Raw genomic sequence first — 19,114 nt, forward strand, 5'->3', positions numbered from 1 at the left:
GCGGCGGCGGGCGGGCAGTCCTCCTAGGTGGCCGGGAGGGTGAGCTGGCGCTCGCCCTTCTAAACGCTGCCCTTCTGAACGCTGCGTTTTGTGCGTACAGCTAGCCTTGGGCACCGAAACATGTTCCACATTTGGGCTGTTCCTTTGTACGAACTCTGAGCTTCTTGGACTGGGATCTAAGGCCATGCTGCATGGTTTAGAAAAGGCGATGGGGAACTTGGTGTTCATTTAAACGTCCCTCAAAGCAAACAAAGCCGCTGAGGGTACAGCTCTCAATAGATTGTCCTGGGACAGGGGATAGACTTCCCTCTCTCCTTCCCAGTTCCTGAGGCGACAGCAGGTTCTTCAGTTATACAGGAAGATCCTGCGGGCTATTCGTGAGGTCCCTGCGGAAGCAGATCGCCAGTATTTAAAGGACTGGACCAGGGAGGAATTCAGAAGAAATAAAGGTGCTACAGAAGAGGTGAGGGTCGGGAACCCGCAACCCTGACCGCCTGCCCTCGGGAATGATCAGTGCGCGGTCCTGTGCTTTGTCACGTGGGTTTGTTTTGTAGGTGTCACTTCTAGACTGGTAAGAAGGCTCCTGTTGTTACTGTCTCTTAAGAAGCATTTATGTGAAGAATAATTCAGCATCTCTAAATATTATCCCCCCTATTGGCAGTAGTAATGTTTGCGTGATTTCCAGATAATAATCTGGAATTAAAAAGCTAAAAACCAGACAAATCCTGCTTACTCAAACCACAAATCAGAAAAATTGTATTGAATAATACGATAACTAGCAAACTTATTAATGGTCAAGCTTTCTATAGCTTTTTTTTTTCATCTTTAATTTCAACTATATTCAAGCTGAACACAGTCAAATTGGATGGTTGTGGATATGAAGCATGTATGAAATGCAGAAACCTTTACATTTCTCGTATGTCTCCTGTCCTCTGCTTTCTAGTTTGTTCCTTTTTCTAGCCAGTGCTCAAGGAATTGGTGGCTGAATTATGCAGACAAAGCATTACAGTACTTGGATAAAAATAACGTTGAGAGAAACGTCCACTTGGGCTGTAAAGCACCCGTCTCCATAATGCCCACGTGCAGCTGTCGCTACATCCTTGCAAAGGCGGTAGACACAGAGGCATAAAGAAAACATTATTAGGGGTTCAAATCCAGTTCGAAACTGAGTTTTAAAGCAAAGCCATAACCGGCCCCCAAACACATCATTAAGGAATTGGAGAAAATTAATTCATTTATGCACCTGTTTTTTAACCATCTCGGTGACTATAGTGTTACTTCACACAAATAAATAGATCACAGTAGTGCTGGTAAGAGTTGTATGTATTTTAATGGATTAAAATCTGCGTGCTTGTGTAAAGCCTGTGCTGTGTACGGACGTGCAGTTCAGTAGATTCCATTTTGTTTTATAGGACACAATCAGGATGATGATTACTCAGGGCAACATGCAACTTCAGGAACTGCAAAGAACGCTTAAGCTGGCAAAATCCTGATCTCAATTTTGTTGACAGCTGGACTTTCATCTGCTGCGAACAAGCATGGTATTTTTTCCGCAATGTGGTTATAATAGCAGCCTTTGCTGACAACCTGGTCATGTTTGAAGGTGGAATCTACCGCAGTGAGGTTTTTTTGTTTGGTTTTTCCCCTTCCCCGTCCTCTTCTCGGTTTGGTTACCCTCCCATGTGGAAATCACTCAGACACAAAGGACTTTAACGACCTGAATGGATGATGTAGCATGTGCTGTAGGAAAAGCAGAAAGCACCAAAAATTACAACAGCAGTGTTACGCCAAGGAAATGGAAAATAAATAGAAGCTAGATTATTTTGTCTGTTTTCTATTGTGGTAACTCAAGTGGTAATATTCATAGTGGTAACAGCTCTTTCTGTACTGTGCCAAGGATTTTTACCAAAATTTGGGATTAGAAAAGCATTTGGGATAAACAAATGGGCCCAAAACAAATAAACATGATAAAACATTAAGGAAATGTTTTGTATGTAGATGTTGATTTTCAGTTATAGCTGAATAAAACTTAAAAGGGGAGGTCTTTATATATGAAAATGAGAGATTTTAGCCCCAGAAACAGTTACTACCAAGTTAACAAGATTACATTCAAGTTAGTATTTAAAAGTCAGTATAAAGTAGAATTAGAAATAGAGAATACTAACTGCAAATACTGTCGTCTGTTTTTCCAAATGCCGTATTACTCCACTTCTAATTGTTAGCGTGCAACTGTTCTTACCTTCCTGTGAATTACAGTATATCTCTCCCACCCCCCCCATATAATTTAAAAATGCCAAGGCGAGTCTGGGATTGTCTCAACATAAACAGCCAGACAACAGTAGATAGCTAGCTGACTATCCAGTAGCTGTGGGCAGTTTAGGTTGTGGTTTCAAGAGAGGCAGGAACCCTTCCCTCTCCCGCCCCGCTATTACAGTTCGCTCGGGGAGCCACCTCCCCTTGCCCAGGAGGCTTTCTGCCCAGTTCGTGAGCCGGACTGCCTGACAGCAAGTCCGGTCCGTGCCGCCGCTGGCACAAGGGAAGGGACGGGACAGTATTCCCCTTCCAGGCTACCGGGAGGAAGGAAGACCCCACTCGGGTGCAGGAAGTATGCTTCCTGCTGCAGCCAAACGAAGGGTCTTCAAAGCTACACACTTCAGCAAAGCTGCTTTGCAAAAAGTTGCTGCTTAACAAGAAAGAATGCCGTGGGGTTTTTTTTTCCTAATTATTCTTCTGAAAGTCATTGTAGAATCCTTTCCTATGATGTTTATTTAGCTTTGCAGTAAAGGATGCGGCTCAGGCAACCAGTGAGGCTGCTAAAGAGTTGAGGTTTGTACAGACAGAAGCCTTTGAGCTTCTCATCAGTCAGTGAAAAATAGGTATGTCTAAATATTTTGTTAAGGATCTACATTTTCTTAACGTTTTCTGGTAGAATACACTGACAGAACATTAGTGTGTTGGGGATAGATTTTTTACGTGACCAGAAAATGCTGTTTAGAAAGGAAGTTTGCCTAAACAAAGCCACAATCGGTGTCGGCTTGTTCTTAAACGTAGCCTTCCCTTTCCCTTCAGCCAGTGGTTTGATTTCTGCTCCTTAATTAGGAGCCTTTCCCCTGCCGCCTCATCGCAGTGCTTTCCATTCGGACCCCTGAGTCTGCCTTACTCATTTGACTCCAGTTCCTACGTTTCCAGGTTGTGGCCACATAACCCAGGAATAGATCTTGACAGGCAGTGCCCTGGACAGCCACTGACCTCCTGAGTGCTGCTGCCTGTCACCTCCACTGCTTTGTGGGCTTGTCAAGATAAAATTGCCTGCCAGAAGCCTTGAGGAGCCCAAGTACAGACTGCTAGGGTATGTAAATTTACTCCAAGTGTGCGCTGCGGAGAAGGGTAGGTAATACGGGTATTTTGTAAGGAAGTCCTTCAACTGTAGTAGTTTTGAAGGAGGGAGGACTACAGAGGGAAGTAGAAAGCAATTAGCAGAAAATGCCTCCCTTTGTTTTACAGTACCCTTGTTGGCTTCAGAAAACCTCTGAAATCAGTACTCTGCAGCCAAGTTACTGTCTTAAATTACTGCTCCCTTAGTTACTGCACATTACCGCTCCAATGGCTACCTTGGTAGTGTAGTTCGTACGTGGAGCAGATTAGCTAACGCCATAGCCTTTCCGTTGCCCTGGCACTCGCGCAAGCTCGGGAGCGTGTGTGTGATCAGCTGTGCAACTCGGCCCTGTGCCAGTAACTTCCGAAACGGTGGGTGCGTGCATCAGCTAACAGGTGGCAGTGGGTCCCCGCAGCCTCCCTCGGGACAGACGGTAGACCCCCTTTCCACGTTCTACAGCCACAAATGAAAAAGCTTAGAAGTCAAAGTCCAAATTTTCTGCTTCCCCTTCCGAGGAAACGAGGGGATTTTGTCAATTTTCCTCTGGCAGAAAAAACATGACACCACAGACTTCCAAGCAACACAGACTTCTGAGCAACGCTTATTTTTGGCAAAACATTCACTTTATCAAGATGATACAAAACTTAAATAGCGTGCCGCGTGCCTCCTACAGTAGCTTAAACAAAACTGTAAACGTATGAAAGTGTCTATGCAAAAGCTTAGAAGTCAAAGTCCAAATTTTCTGCTTCCCCTTCCGAGGAAACGAGGGGATTTTGTCAATTTTCTCTGGCTAGAAAAAACATGACACCACAGACTTCCAAGCAACACAGACTTCTGAGCAACGCTTATTTTAATTGCTTGGCAAAACATTCACTTTATCAAGATGATACAAAACTTAAATAGCGTGCCTCTGCGTTCCTACAGTAGCTTAAACAAAACTGTAAACGTATGAAAGTGTCTATTTTAGACTACAGAAGTCAGAGCAATAAAACTAGTGTTTCCATAACAGCAGATAGACTTTTCTTGTCTTGATAGTGCATTAACAGGTGCTTTAAAAATATTGTTATATAATACAATTTTCTTTGCTTTATACATCTGCTAAGAAGACGAAAGCTTAATTACTGATTAGTCAATGGTGTGTTCAATACTGTAAAGTATTTTGTATTGATTTTAGGGCTCCTCGGTACAGAAAAAAAATCTCTTTCTCCTTGGCATAACAGTACTATCCTGTATCCAAATTGGTTTTGAACAGTGGTTCTATCATGATCTGTTAAGTAAACTTACTTTTCTGACAGAATCTGATGGAGCCTTCTCAGAGGTTAAGGAGGAAACCCTAAAGGGGTGCAGACGCAACAAGTTACGGTGCCTCTGGTTTATTTGGAGTCTGTCAGCCTGGACGACATTGCTCATTCTAAGTTTTGATTTTATAACAAAAGGCATCCATAAAAACTGTAAAATGGCGTTGAGTTCTATTTTGTGGGACTGTTTGTGAAAGCAGTCCTAAGACCTGCAGATTCACCAGGGCCCGGCCTCTCTTTTTAGAGATACAAGGGAAAAAACAGAGAGGAATCATTCAGAGGAACGAAGGAAGACAGTCTGGACAAGGTGTCTGGGAGAAAATCCTGACTCTGCAGAAGAAGAAACATCTGAGTACAGGGAACCAAGCTTTCACTTCTTTATCTAAAGAACTTTTTCAAGCTTCTTCAGTAGTAGAGAATTCAGCCATTTGCTGCTTGAAGGAAAAAAGTTTTATATAAAAATTATACCTAACAGGTAGAGCATGGTTATGGTAAAATATTTGCCATCCATGCCCTAAACAAAACTTCTCGGTCAGATTACTCGAGTACGGCCCCAACAACCGTGTAACCACAAGGAGCTTTGCAACCAGGACACCATTAAAAAAAAAAGACAAACCTAATTTAGCATTTGTTTTAATAATGTAAAACCAAAAGAAAAGCAAGATGGCAACCACAGCCTCTGTACCTAATGGGATGAGTCACCTTAGCATCGCACCCGGTGGGAGCCTGGCCTCTCCCGGCTGGAAGCCTGCACCTGTCACCTACGCGGGCTTGTAATTTGAGTTGGTTCTGTAGCCTCTCTCCCCTGACTACAGGGAGGCCGTGGGCAGTATCTAAAATAGTATCAACAGCCCTTCATCACTAAGGAACTTCTGTCAAAAGCTCTCAAACATCCTGGATTTATTTCAGTATTGGTATCGCCACGTGTTTACATGTAGCATACAGTGAAACCCTCTAGCCACACATGACCTATGTGGAAATAAGGAAATTCCTTTTTCAGAAAGCAATTTTGGTTTCTAATGCAGTGTGTTTTCAAGCAGCACCTGGAAATTGGGAGTGCAATATTTAACGGACTCTTGGAAATAACAGAGGAAGGATCTAATCTGCAGCATCTCGTTGTCATCAGTACAGTCTGCATATGAATTCTCCTCGGTTCTGGAGTTTCCAAAGTTATTTCTACTCCTGAAAAAGAGCATTTTGTTTGGATGTACCAGGCACTACAAATGCATATATCTAACAATATTCCAGATTCCTGTACAGCGGGTTCCAAAATGAGTCGCATTGCTTGTCTTTACCTGCTTGGTAGATGCTAGCTCTCTTTCTGCACCTTAGTCCTTAATTTGCTGAGCTCCTCTTCTAAGCTTTTAATATGTTCCTTGAGCGCAGCTTTGTCTTGCTGCGCTTTCTGATTAGCTTGGCACCGGGCTTCTTCTATCTTCCGTTCATACCACTTCTCCATCTGTGTGGAAACAGCCTCGAAGAAGTACTGTGTTATCTCCAGGGCCTGGGAGGTGTTTCTCAGCGGAGGGGCAGGCGGCTGTCCCGCAGGCAGGGCGGAGGGCTGCTGCTCCTGGCTGTGATGTGCCCCGGCGGCGTGGTGCAGAGCTTTGTGCCTTGACTGCCCACTTTTGCTGGACTTCTTTGTCTGAGTTCCTTTGTCAATGAAGTAGCCGCTCTGTGGTTCAGCCTTTGCAGGTTCAGTCAAGGGCTGCAAAGCAGCTTGAACCTTAACGTGTCTTAACTTGGACCCCAAAAGCTCGGAGGAGGGCAGCTCCTGCTGGAACCTGTGGAACGTGCTGGCACTAACAGCTTTGTCCTTTGGCCTGACGTCTTGAGCAGGGGCAGAAGAAACTGGTCCACCAACGATTAACTGTTGCTCTGTACCTACAGAATAAAATATATACATATGTATTTAGAAAAGCTCTGGACATTTATTTTAGCATTCAGAAATCCTCATTGTTCGATGAACGATGCGGTTTCCCATGTACCGTGCTGTGTGTACATTGTAGAGGCTTGTATTAGTTTATCGCATCTTCACAGTCAGGTGATACAACAGAGAGTCATTAAAAGAGAAAAGCTGGCTCAGGCAGAGAGGCACTGCATTGCGGCTGCGGGACTACAGACTGACAACAATCAAAGGACGTCACCAGAAGGACATGTAACAAAGATCAGGCTAGATTCCCAAAGTAGTTTATGTCTGCTGATATTTATGAACCCCCTGCTTCTACTGGAACTGAAGCCCCACTAATTTTGCAAAGATAACACATTTTGATGCTCCTGAACTGTTCAATGCATGCCAACTGTTCATGCTGCCACAAGATCTCCTGTGTGGTCTTCTGCCTTTCTAGTCTGATGGGGTATCCATGTCCATGTCTGTTTACTTTGCATAGTGTTTTGGGGGGCATATACAATGCCCCCCAGGGCACTGATAGCTCTGGGGGGCTTACAGAAGCCCAGGGCTTCGATAGCGCTCTCCTTGGCTGTGGAGACCTGGGCATCCTGCCCATTTCTTTTTTCCTCAGAAGCTTCCCTGGCCAAGCACAGAGAGGTGGCTTGAACCAAGGTCTTCCATATCTTCGGGTGGCCACATTCCCTGAACGGCCTTGAATGTTCTCAGCTGTTTTTGTTCTTGTCAAATGAACTAATAATTAAACAGACTTTGGTTCAAGGAAAGAGGAAACAGTGGGAGGTTTATTCTATATCCTTGCAGTTTGAATGTTAACAAGGGAAATGAGTATTTTAGGTTCACATCCTTGCACCCTGCCATTAGAGGTTCCACACATCTGAAAAGCACTAAATAGAATACACTTTCTTCAGCAGACTTTGGATAATCTGCACACCTTCCTGACAGACAATGGGGTGGGAGCAATTCTGACTGGGAAGCTGGAGAAATTTCAGAAAACAGAGTTATTCAGAGCATCAAAAAACTTGGCTTCAAAGACACAGTGACATGGAAGCATCAGGAAGAGCTACTGGAATTCCACCCAACCATGTCTTACAATATTCCCAGTGGTTGCCTTGAAGTGTATTCTAATCCCAAGACATTATGCACATGGATGGAGGAAAGCACACAGCCAGAATTAATATCTGTGGTATTAATACAGGTATCCCTCAGTTAATTAGCTCGCCTTTGAATGAATATGGCCTCTAAGTACCTGACAAGGTTGTACCTGACGCACCATCTTGTTGAATGCAAAACTGTTGCCCAAAGCTCTGTTCCGGCATCTGGACTCTGCTCCTTCCCCCATCTTCCAAGAGGCTGTTTGGGAGCGTGATACAGGAATGCTGGTGGGAGCCCTCTGACTGCAGCATGGGCTGGTTGGCTTTACAGTCCTTGGCACTGTGGGGGTTGTTCTCAGTATCCAGGGTCTCAGTGAGGGACTCACAAGTGGACAAAGTTGATTTTGGTCTTGATGACCTGGAATCTCCAGAAAGCTTGAGCTCCAGATTCTGAATCTTCAACATGCACCAAGTCTTCAGCTCATCGACCAAGGAAATCTATGAGAAAGAGACTGTAAGTTAGATGATCCTATGATTAGATCCTATGGTTCCTGGGCTGCTGAGGACGTGTGGCAGGGACAAAGGGAAGCAAGCCTGGTATCTGTGGGCTTAGACTCCCTGTACAGATATGCGTGCTGCCACTGGGAATATTTAAAGGACTGCAAATCAGAAAAGATGAAGAACCATGCATTAGCTAATGAAAGGCACCCTCTTTAGTCCAAGCTACCCCCTCTTAGATTTGAATGTGCTACTTCAAATGCAACTCTGAGTCCTCCGATCAAGGCTGACTTGTTTAATCATACAGTCAATGGTACTTGCTAGGTGCAAGGAACATCACGTGTGGTCAAAGCTGCCATTTTGAAGAGTGAAATTCAAATTAGACGCTTCTGGGACACAGCTTTATACCATTACCAACCTCTGCTGCTCTGTTCATTCGGTGATAAAGATGAGTCCAACTCTAAATGATAAATTACTAACGGCTTTCAAATTACAGAGGTGCTTAATAAGTGTCAGGTGCAGAGGCATTTGCCAGTAATCATTTAAAATATGAGTAGCTCTTTTACCCTCTTGTTCATATGACATCACGAATTTAGGTCAGGCCCTCCTATGCACATGGACATTTAGGCCATGCATTTAGTAAAGCCCAACTCAGTTTTTCCAGTAGTTTCAATTAGACCCAACAGAACAGGAACAGCTGATACCGCTTAATGGTAATTTCAGTTCACCTGATGTATCACTCCAGTATCTCATTTCTTAAATGGAGATTGCAAGGAGATGGAGCACAAGCTCAGACATTCGGAAGCCAATATAATACTTATGTCTCTTACTATGAAATAAAAACTAAAGCTGCCTTAGTTTGAGAAGTACTTTTCTTTGGAGAAAAGTGTATTGCGAATGTTAGACCGAAGTACCTTGATCAGTAGCTTATGCTAGGATTATAACAGCTGCCAGGCTTTTACCACAGATTTGGAACTGTCTTACAAAAGTCATGACCTTTTACTAGCACAAAGTGTATTTCTCAATGCTTACACAAATACCAATAATGAGAAAATTAATTGTATTTTAAGTTTACCTATGTGAGTAGAGAAATATAAATTTCTTAGCATGTTTTAATGGTGAGTTTGTGCAGAAGCTAGAGGGGCAAGAGCTGGATCTCCACGGGAACAGTTATTCTTGTAATGCTGGTTAAACAAGCATACAAAAAGAACTTGCCTATTGGCAGTAATACACAGCTTGGAGATGGCGCACTGTTGCCAAAGTCAGAGGGAAGAACTGCAGCCTTTTAATGCATGGGGAAAAAAAAAGATCAGACAGAGGAGAAGGGAAAGATTCCCAGGGCACACAACCAAATGGATGAGAAGTAAAAGGAACACCACAGATCTTAAGCCTTTGTTGCTGTTTGCAGACGTTCCTGCAGACGTCCTTTAACTAAGCAAAAGCTGAAAGCACAACTGTTAAAAATTTAGCGGTAGGAATTTTTGCAAAGCACTATGTTAGAAAAAAGATATTTTGTTATAGATCCCACACTTCAGACCCACCAAATTAAATTATGACAGTGGGACTGGATTTCACATTCCTCACTTCTAATGCAAAAGCTTTATAAGTTTGGTTTAGAGATTAAGGTGGTGGATAGGAATAAGTTGTTCTTTGAAGTTCCTTTGCCTGTTTCAACAGATGAGATAAATCTCCAGTATTCTCCCTGCCTGCTGGAACGAAACTCTTGAGCTGATCCATCTGAGCGAACAGGGAGTAGGTGTTTCAAGCCTTACCTGCCGTTTCTCCCCCTCATTTTTTTCCAGGTCAGTGTGCTGTTGCAGGCGGTGAAGGCACTCTGTTCTCTCTGCGGACAGCCGCTCAGCCATAAGCTTGTCTAAAACACGGAGCTGTGGAAAACAACACAATTTAGCTGAGATGATCATGTTAAAAACCAAACAAAGCCCCCATCTGTGAACCTTGTAAGTCAAAGTACAGTCTGTCTTTCAGTCTTCATTTCTAGGAATGCTGCCAACTACAATTAGATGTAGCTTGCAAAAAGGTTCAATCACAAAATTATCGATGAATAACAATTACATTAAAAATAAAAAATAATTTAGAGGATCTTGAATCTCAGTGCAAACAGAATTCAGCAAGAGGGATTTTTCCAATTATGAACCGACCAGCTGTAGGACTGCCTTCTGTCTTTAGGTTTCCCTCTTAGGGCCTCAAGCAGTTTAGATTTATTGTCTAAAGAAGCACCGGAAGCCACTTAACACATTAAATGTGTTTTTCTCAAGACCCTGGTTTGCAACATTAGATCCCTGTGGAATGTCACAGTTCCCTGGTCTTGAGTATTAGCTTTCAGGTTCGTTTTTACAACACAAGAAGCAATAAACGAATCATGACAATGAAAATACTCATTAAGCTAAGGATATGTTTCTAATAGTCATGTAGGCAAGCAGACCTCCAGGTCATATTCTTACTTGATGTTGAGTTTTGCTTTCCATCTGGCCCAGCTTAACATTCATCTTATCTTGTACTGTCCCAAACTCAGCTTTTATCTCTTCCACCGTTGCCTCCAGCTGATTCTCCAGTTTATTTATCAGGGGCTCACAACGACATCCATTTATCGGTGCCTGAAAGGAGTAATACGTTTACCTGCTGCATCCCGCTGTCCTCTTAGTGCACTTGCAACATTATCACAGCCTCCTTGAGTCAGTCTTGGGTTCTTCTGTACCATCTACTGTATCTCACCCTCCTGATAACACCTTACAGTAGCTCAGCCAACAGGCTATTAATTGGAAAAGCACAGACCAGAAAAGGATTGATCTGATTTATATGGACATCCTAACACACAGCAGTGTTGATTTCACTGGGGCTACAAGCATCAATGAGCTCAGATCACGTATGCCGTGGTACTGTGTGCTGTATGAGGGGATACCACATTACAGGCCTACACCCCGTGTCTCGATGCTGTAATTCTGAATTGTACAAAAAAAATCTGATTTTGTGGATGTGTGTGGGTTTGTGTGCATTTGTTTTTTAATCTAATGCCAATAATGTGCCTTTTTTGTTTTTCCTCCCCTGTACTGTATGGCAAGGTCTCACTGCTCCTGTCTGCCTTCACCCTGCTGGCATTCAGCTGACCCGTATCTGCTCTGCACACCGCTGCCTTCCTTTGACCTGCATGACACCATCCCAAGGCTCCTCTGCAAAGGGAGCTGCACTGACCACATTTAAATCTCTCAGGGAGATGGTCACAAAAGGCTCCCTTAAGCGAGGACAGCTAATCCTCATCGGCTTCCTCTGCAGTCCGCAGGCAGGAATGGGCTCCTTCAGGGGGGTGAGTCAGGAGCCCAAAGCGTCTCCTCTGAACCTGTCTGCAGAGGAGCCTCCCTCTCTCCTTTGGCCCTGCAGTACCGTTTCAGAAATTGGGGGTTAGTCCCTTGGCAGGGGAAGGTGAGTGGTTTGCTGAGCACTCAAGAAAGCTTCAGAAGTACATGTACTTAAGAAATTCTGTTTGCTATTCAGTGCCTGAGGGCATCAAAGAAGACAGCCGAGCAAAAAAGAAGGGGAGAGAGGAGTGTCACGTATTTCAGGAAATACTATAAGGGAGTCTAGCTCTATTAAGCTAATCTTTGTGAATAGATTAGATTTGTATACAAATCCTATCTGCTCTCTGCATCTTTCTTCCTGCTCCCCAAGTCTTCCCTACTGGCCCATCCTCCTACCATCAGATCCTAGGGGCAGGGAGATGCTGCTTTTAACATATGAAAGGTCCTCCATCCTTCCTCATGTCTGCTATTAGGATAATCCCATAATGCCCCTGTCTGGAAATTTCCCAAGCCTTACACAGCGCGATGTTGGGAAATATGGCCAGTAAAACCTTTGAAGTCTGACTTCAGTGATCTTCAGAATCTGCTGAACTTCTTAACTACAGCAAGGGACCGAGGAGAGCTGGTGGATGGATGTGAGAAGCTAAGGAAATGAAAGGATTGACCTCCCAGAGGTACAGGAGGGCAATATTAAAAAAACAACAATATAGACGTTTACAATGTCTACAGGGTAATTTGCTGACTGCTTTCATGCTTCTTTAGAAATGTGTACTGGTAAATACTTACATAATAAAATGAGTAAAATATCAGTCTCTAAACTGGAATAAATGCACACGAGCTGGTAACTCCAGGTTTATTTGTGAACCAATTTCTGTGCAGCTCCTGCCTCCAGTAATTCTAGAATCGCCAAAGACATGTTGCAATAAACAGAACTGAAACAAAATGTATTGAGCGTACTCAGGCTCTTGGTTCAGGTAGTAAGCTTCAGTGTTCGCACACTGCTTTTGTTTATTTTCACTGGCAAAGCTCTTTGCATTTCCTGTTGGAAATCTTAATATTTCAAAGTGTATCGTAAAAGTTCCAAAAAAGTGTCGTTTCCAATCACTGTTCACACCTTATCTCCAAAAAGGAAGTACTTTGTAGATCAAAACTAGTTAAGTATGTCTTCCTTAGCACACACAAAACCAGCTTATTGTTTACTAGAGTTCAGGCCAAAATGCAGCTGAAGCCTAGACAGGGAAAACAAATCCACAGTTGTGATTTCATACCCTTAAGAGTGCAGTTAATTTAGTGCGTTTTCTATCCGTTAGCTAACTGTGCCTCGACTGGCAAGTGCTGCTCCCCGTGTCTCCCTCCACGAGGGCAGCGGCCGGCTCACCTGCATCACCTTCCCATCCTTTCCTCGATAGAGCGTGTACAGCTGGTAGGCTCGGACCTCGTGGGGAGGGGGCGGAGAGGAGCAGTGATGCTTACTTCTGCGCTTAGGCACATTTTGCTGGGGCTGAGGGAGTGTCTGCTGGTCAGCTGGGGAGATGGGGTCCGAGAGTGCTGAAACCTGCATAAAATACACACAACGTTTTCCCTATTTATGAGTCCCCTGGTAAACTATTCCTGGTGGGAACGGGACAAATCCATCGTGACAATTACAGCAAAAACCTGATTAAAACACCAATCCAGCTGCAGTGCCTGGCCACAACCTCGGTGTCTGTCAGCACAATAACCAGATTTCCACACAAATCTGGTTCGTGTGACCCTTAACAGCAGAATTTCCCCACCAGAAATCAGTTTTGTCTGAAGGCTACCTCTGCCCCGTGAGCACGCCGGGGCTGCTGCCCTGACTCACCGACACGCTGAAGGGACACCTGTATTACTGCTTAACAACTATCCCTTTTCTGCTGTTTTAAATCTACTGATACCTTTTCCTTTGGCTTTTTCTTTTTGCTCTTCTTCCCTTTGGGATCTGGTGAGGTTGAGCGGGGTTCATCCTTCAGATCGCTCTTCCTCTGTGGTGGCTGGTCGCTGCTCGGTGTGTCGTCAGCAGCTGAGACGCTGCCCTGCTTGAAGCAAAGACAGAGAGTTCAGAGCAGTTGCAGAGATGGGGAAAAGGTGCCTTTTCTTCAATTTCCCAGTTTTAAGCTGCTCTGCACACATGAGTGGGTAACTCTTTAGCAGCAAAGCACGACAGACTGCCTCAGACAGCTGCCGTGGTCATGCACAAGTGATGGCTCCAAACAGATTTAGTCCTGATGGGTTTTATTTACGCTCCCTCCTTGCAGCAGATGTAGCTGGTAATGCTGGGCTGTACCTTGCTCTGTACCACTTCATCCCGTGGTACCGACTGAGCTCGCCTTTCTTCCTTCAGCCTCTCTCTCTTCTTCCTCAGGCTTCTTCCACGGTTAAAGCGCGAGACCTGAAGGCAGACCACACTGTTAGTCAGTGGCGTCACACTCTTTCCTACCACAGAAGCCAAGCAACAGAGCAGACCTTTCTCACCTCTACTAAAAGGCAATATATAAAAGGAAGTGCACTGCCAGAGGGATGCTGATGGGCCAAGCAATGTGGGTGTTCCTAGCTCAGTGGTGGTGTGTTTTCACAGCTAAGTCCATCAGGGCACTTTGCTGTCCCTTGGAGGGGTGAGAGCCTCCTCCTGTGTCCTCCTGTGTCCCTGGGCTGGTTGCCAAGCCAAGCCCTTCTCAGAGGTGACAAGGAAGAGCAGGGCAGGGATCACACCTGGTCTCATACCAGAATACAGAGCCCTCCCATGTGCCTTCCGGCCTGAAGAGCGTTGTAGCATTTCATACACAGCAGCAGAGTATAAACGGGACATTTTGTCCCCATTTCAAAGCATCTTCCAGTGCGAGCAACCATCTTGGGGGGTGGGAGAAGTCTGAGGCAGGCAGCAGAGGGACACAACCTGGGAGCTTCTGGGTACAGGGCAACCGCAGAGCACAAGTGCCTCTGGCTGCTCCGTCCTCTGCCAGTCAGGACAGCCAGGAGCTCTGCCAGTGCTTAAAACTGAGGCTTAATCTGCACACCTTGCTGGGCTTGCGGACTGAAAGGCTCCATGTCAATAGACCTGAGGCCAGCACACAATGCCAGCAGAAACGTAGGCACCTTTCACAGCAGAAGGTTAAGGACCAGGGGATATGTCCCCTCTAGGGTAACTGGCCTCAGCTCCATGTGTTTGTGTGTGCTGGGGAGTGATTTGTAACCTACCTGTGATGCTTTAGTGAGGAGGAGCGCAACCTCAGGGTTATTGTGCTGTCTGGCAACCTCTAGAGGGGTCTGACCTGCCTGAGAGGAAAAAGAAAACGGCATTTCCTTCAAAACACAAGCTGCTGGAAATGTGGAATTTCTCCACCCGAGGTTAGCACATGCTCTGTGCACAGCAGCATAGTGACTAACTGCTTTCATTTACCCAGATTTAATTCAACTCTAACACCCAATATTTTCTACCAACACTAGAGAGACTGTTGAAGAGAGTCTGCATTGAGAGAGAGAGTTGGGGTTGTTTAGCCTAGAGAAGAGAAGGCTCCGGGGAGACCTTATAGCAGCCTTCCAGTACTTAAAGGGGGCCTACAGGAAAGATGGGGAGGGACTCTTTATCAGGGAGTGTAGGTAATAGCTGGTAATGATAGGACAAGGGGTAATGGTTTTAAACTGAAAGAGGGTAGATTTAGATTAGATATTAGGAAGAAATATTTTACTGTGAGGGTGGTGAGGCACTGGAACAGGTTGCCCGGAGAAGTTGCAGATGCCCCATCCCTGGAAGTGTTCGAGGCCAGGTTGGATGGGGCTCTGAGCAACCTGGTCCAGTGGAAGGTGTCCCTGACCACGGCAGGGGGGTTGGACTAGATGATCTTTAAGGACCTTCCCAACCCAAACCATTCTATGATTCTGATTCCAACACAAAATACCAAAGAAACTCCACATCCTACTTACATTGTTGACAACAGATGCATCAGCCCCTGCTTCCAGCAACAGCTTAACCACCTTCCTGTGATTTAGAGCAGCAGCTACATGGAGTGCAGTATCTCCTGCCTGCAAGTTACAAAGCAGAAAGCAACCGTGTAACACACATCCTTGGGTCTCACCCTGCAGAAATCACACCTTCCTAAAAGATGCTCAGAAGTCGAAAGACCTACACTTACTGATGCAACAACTAAGCTTAAATAAGGCCTGGTCAATAAAAAAAGCAGAGCTGGGAGGAAGGGGACAGGAGCGGGCAAGGAGCTACTTCAGCCTGGTTTTGAGAAATGCAGCTGGGGCACTGGTGATCTGGTTTAACTAAACCAAGTGACACACGACACAGCTTGGAGACAGCCCAGCTCTACCGCCAGCAAACGGATACGACATCTGAGGGCAGGACTGGTTTTCCCACCACAACCTTCTCGTTTTGTTTTTTTTTTTCTTTCAGGTTTGATTATTTGGTGTGCACGTGGTCATGTATCACATTACTCAGAAATAATCAGGTAAGTACTAGCAGCGAGATGGCTGGTGTTCCCTTCATGAGATTCCTCAAGAGAAACAGTTTTTGGACCAAAGCCAGGAGGCGATCCGGGTCCAGCACTAACACACTGCCCTGCCCTTGTCCCGGTGCAGTGAGGTGAAGACGGCTGTGATCAGATTTGGGCACTGGTAACAGAGCCAGCAGCTGTTCAAGGCAGACTGGACACGTGCATATAATGCCCTCCTGTCCCCTTTGCCTTGCATTTCTCCTTCAGAAAATTAGATCTCCTCAAGACTAGTGGAAATCTATTGCTTGTTGCTAACTGGGATGAGGCATGTTCATAAATAAAATCATATGTGCAAATATGGAACAACTTCAGGTAGCACTGGGGAATAAAGGAAAGTGGTGTCTTTCCGGGCCAGGTTCACACCAGTTAATATTCAGTAGCTCATTTTGCAAGTTAAAAAACTCATTTCCAAATAAAATTACATAGTAAATTTAACATGCTGAGACCCATTTTGTTTGCTGCAATATCTCCTATCTAAGAAACAAGATTAAATGTACAAATCAGAAAACATCTTTATGATCCTCAACTACACATGGAAAACTTCCCAGGAACATGAGACGATGAGGTTAAGCACCACATAATCTGTTTATTTAGCAGATTTAACAAATTCTAATGTACTAAATCCATTCCCTTCTACCACCCAGTTAGGCTATGCTATAGGTACAGCAATCAGGTACTTCCCTATAAACCAACTATGGATGATTAATCTTAGGTTAGACTGATCATTACTTTAAATTTAAAGCATACTTTTTCTTCACTTTTAAGTCTTTTTAATTCCCACTACTGCAAAATGCAGCAAAGAAAAGTATTCCAGAGAAATTCACACTTACGTAGCATCTGAACATTAGTGAGTTCTGCTTCACAATGTCTCTGTAATGGCCGTAGGATCATTAAAACCTCGTTACAGAGGAGAAAATGGAACCCCATAAAATGACTGAGTCTCTTGCCTAGTCCTGCTCTGCACAGAACTGGTAAGGACTCAGGAGCGCCAACCCCTACACCTACACCGCTACCCCTGTCCCAAACACCCTTTCTACACCAACATACGACTGCAGAACCTCATCAATAGGCAATGCTTTAAAGAAATGATGCAAATGCGATGGCAAAATAATAAACCACTGATACGCCATTACTTTAAGGCTGTTCTTAAAAGCTCAGGCCCTTGGTGGTACAGTGAAACACAGAGAGAAGTGGGATTCCTTGGGTAGGAATCCCTCTTTCCAACAACTAGCCGTATGCAAAGGGCGCAGAGTCGCAATGAGGTTCATGCACTGACCTGGTTCTTTTCATGGACAGAACAGAAAGCACTGAGCAGCACCCTAACGATGGGCAAGTGATTATAACGAGCAGCCACATGCAGACAGGTATCTCCTGCCTGCAAACAGAAACAAAGCTCTGAGCATGTAATCGCAGTAAGAAAGCTTGCACTTGTCATGGTGTTCAGGGATGAAATAATCCTATTAAACCAAAAAGAGCAGTAAATGCCACACGCTGAAGAGCAATGCTGTCTTCTCCGCAGTACAGAATCTACTGTCATGGGTGGGAAGGTTTAGCAAGAGCTGGGGTCAGGCAAGGTAGGAGTACGAATTCTTTAACCACTGACGGGAAATACTGGAGTTATAAAATGCTGGTTTACTGCACTACAAAACCTGATTTATATTTTTACATTAAATCTGTTCTTCTGAACTGCAAACCAATGTGATTTGGAAACTCAACTCTGTGTTGCACATAATGAAGAAAACATGAGGAGTGGAGGCCAGAGCAGCATCCCCACGAGGGGTGGCACATGTGCAGCTGGGATTGGGAGCAGAGCCCCACGGGTTTCCATTTCTGTGTGCCGCTGCCCACCTTGTTATCAAGCAGGGACAAAAACATCTGGCTTCCTTTTGTAGATTTTTTTTTTTTTCCTTTGTCACGGCAGAATCATTATAAAATAGGAGGAAAGCTGTCTGAAATTGAAGTCACCTTGAATCTACCTCATTTGACAGACCAACACTCAGTACATACATATTATCTGTCTTAGTGAGGGCAGGTCTGAAGGCTTTCCCTGCTCTGGCACAAAACTCCTTGAAGATTTCCATCTTTTTGAGAGAGGAGCCCTTTTGCGGAATTGCATGACAGTAATATGGGTCAGGCCATCAGGACCACAAAAAGCAGCAAAGGACCAGCTGCCTCGCTCTGTGCAACAGCAAAACCCCCTTTGGCTCCTTCCATCCCCACTCAAGAGATGGGTAGTGCATCGCTCAGTCCTATCAAAAGCATTCCTGTACATCATGTACATGATGTATACGATGGTTTGTTAGTCAAGTAGTGCATCGCGCAGTCCTATCAAAAGCATTCCTGTACATGATGTATACGATGGTTTGTTAGTGGTTTTTTTCAATAGCATTTATAATAAAAATCACAGCTTAAAGCATTTCTGAGTATTTCTACAAGTTAAAGCAATATAGATAAAACAAAGGCACACAAAAATGAACGTGTTCTTTTCAAAACTCACATTATTTTTGAGGTCTGCTCGAGATCCTCCAAGTAACAAAACACGAGTACTCTGGGAATGGCTATTCTGGCAAGCCAGGTGAAGAGGTGTGTTACCTGCCTTAGAGAAATACAGGAAAATATAAAAGCCGTATTTAGAAATTGGACATAAGCATTAAAAAATAAAACCTCACAGGTCTTCCCACAAGAAGATTCACCCATGGCTGGGAAACTGTCACTGTTATTTTCCTGAAGACATGAGCTGAATGAACCTGGAGACTGAAATACCCTCTCCACCCTGGAAATTATTTATCTGAGATGTAAAGGCAGAAATTGGACAGTCTAACAATATCTGCATTGCTCAAGTCTGTTTGCAGGAAGCAAAAACTCTAGAAACTGACTGGTTCATTAATATCAAACCGCACTATCAAGTATTTAATTTAAAGAAATATAATTCTTATGTTTTGGGCAAACTCAAGCAACGTCGGCCACGACTGCTGCAGGGTGTTAGGCAGACAAGATTTCTGTTTCTTTACGATTGTAACACAAACCAGCTCCAAGTCTGGCTGGGTCTGTAGGTGCTCTCACAGGGCAGGATGCAGATTTTAGGCTATCGGGAAGCTTCAATGTTCAGAA

At 44.4% G+C, this 19,114-nt stretch overlaps 2 protein-coding genes across 5 annotated transcripts in view; one reads left to right on the forward strand and one right to left on the reverse strand.

Annotated features, from left to right (window-relative positions):
* The first annotated feature begins 208 nt into the window (after positions 1-208).
* LYRM2 (LYR motif containing 2) lies at positions 209-1,819 on the forward strand. The gene is made up of 3 exons (XM_009281959.1): positions 209-220; positions 302-463; positions 1,413-1,819. The coding sequence occupies exons 1-3, from the start codon at positions 209-211 to the stop codon at positions 1,491-1,493; spliced, it is 255 nt and encodes an 84-aa protein (XP_009280234.1). The 3' UTR covers positions 1,494-1,819.
* Positions 1,820-5,416: 3,597 nt separating this feature from the next.
* The window catches only part of ANKRD6 (ankyrin repeat domain 6), a 36,193-nt gene continuing 22,495 nt past the window's right edge, over positions 5,417-19,114 (reverse strand). Inside the window, exons 5-15 of one of the 4 annotated variants that reach the window (XM_009281935.1) lie at positions 18,501-18,599; positions 17,280-17,378; positions 15,429-15,527; positions 14,703-14,780; positions 13,792-13,896; positions 13,403-13,540; positions 12,865-13,041; positions 10,635-10,787; positions 9,945-10,058; positions 8,061-8,172; positions 5,417-6,558 (exon numbers count right to left, since the gene is read on the reverse strand). In XM_009281935.1, the coding sequence (XP_009280210.1) occupies positions 5,984-6,558; positions 8,061-8,172; positions 9,945-10,058; positions 10,635-10,787; positions 12,865-13,041; positions 13,403-13,540; positions 13,792-13,896; positions 14,703-14,780; positions 15,429-15,527; positions 17,280-17,378; positions 18,501-18,599 (1,749 nt within the window). In that variant the 3' untranslated portion in view covers positions 5,417-5,983. Of the gene's footprint in view, positions 6,567-8,053; positions 8,173-9,944; positions 10,059-10,634; positions 10,788-12,864; positions 13,042-13,402; positions 13,541-13,791; positions 13,897-14,702; positions 14,781-15,428; positions 15,528-17,279; positions 17,379-18,500; positions 18,600-19,114 lie in introns of all 4 variants that reach the window. The other 3 variants (XM_009281934.1, XM_009281937.1, XM_009281936.1) reach the window with 3 other exon arrangements.

This window comes from Aptenodytes forsteri, unplaced genomic scaffold (assembly GCF_000699145.1).
Source record: "Aptenodytes forsteri isolate BGI_AS27 unplaced genomic scaffold, ASM69914v1 Scaffold20, whole genome shotgun sequence".
Lineage (NCBI taxonomy): Eukaryota > Metazoa > Chordata > Aves > Sphenisciformes > Spheniscidae > Aptenodytes > Aptenodytes forsteri.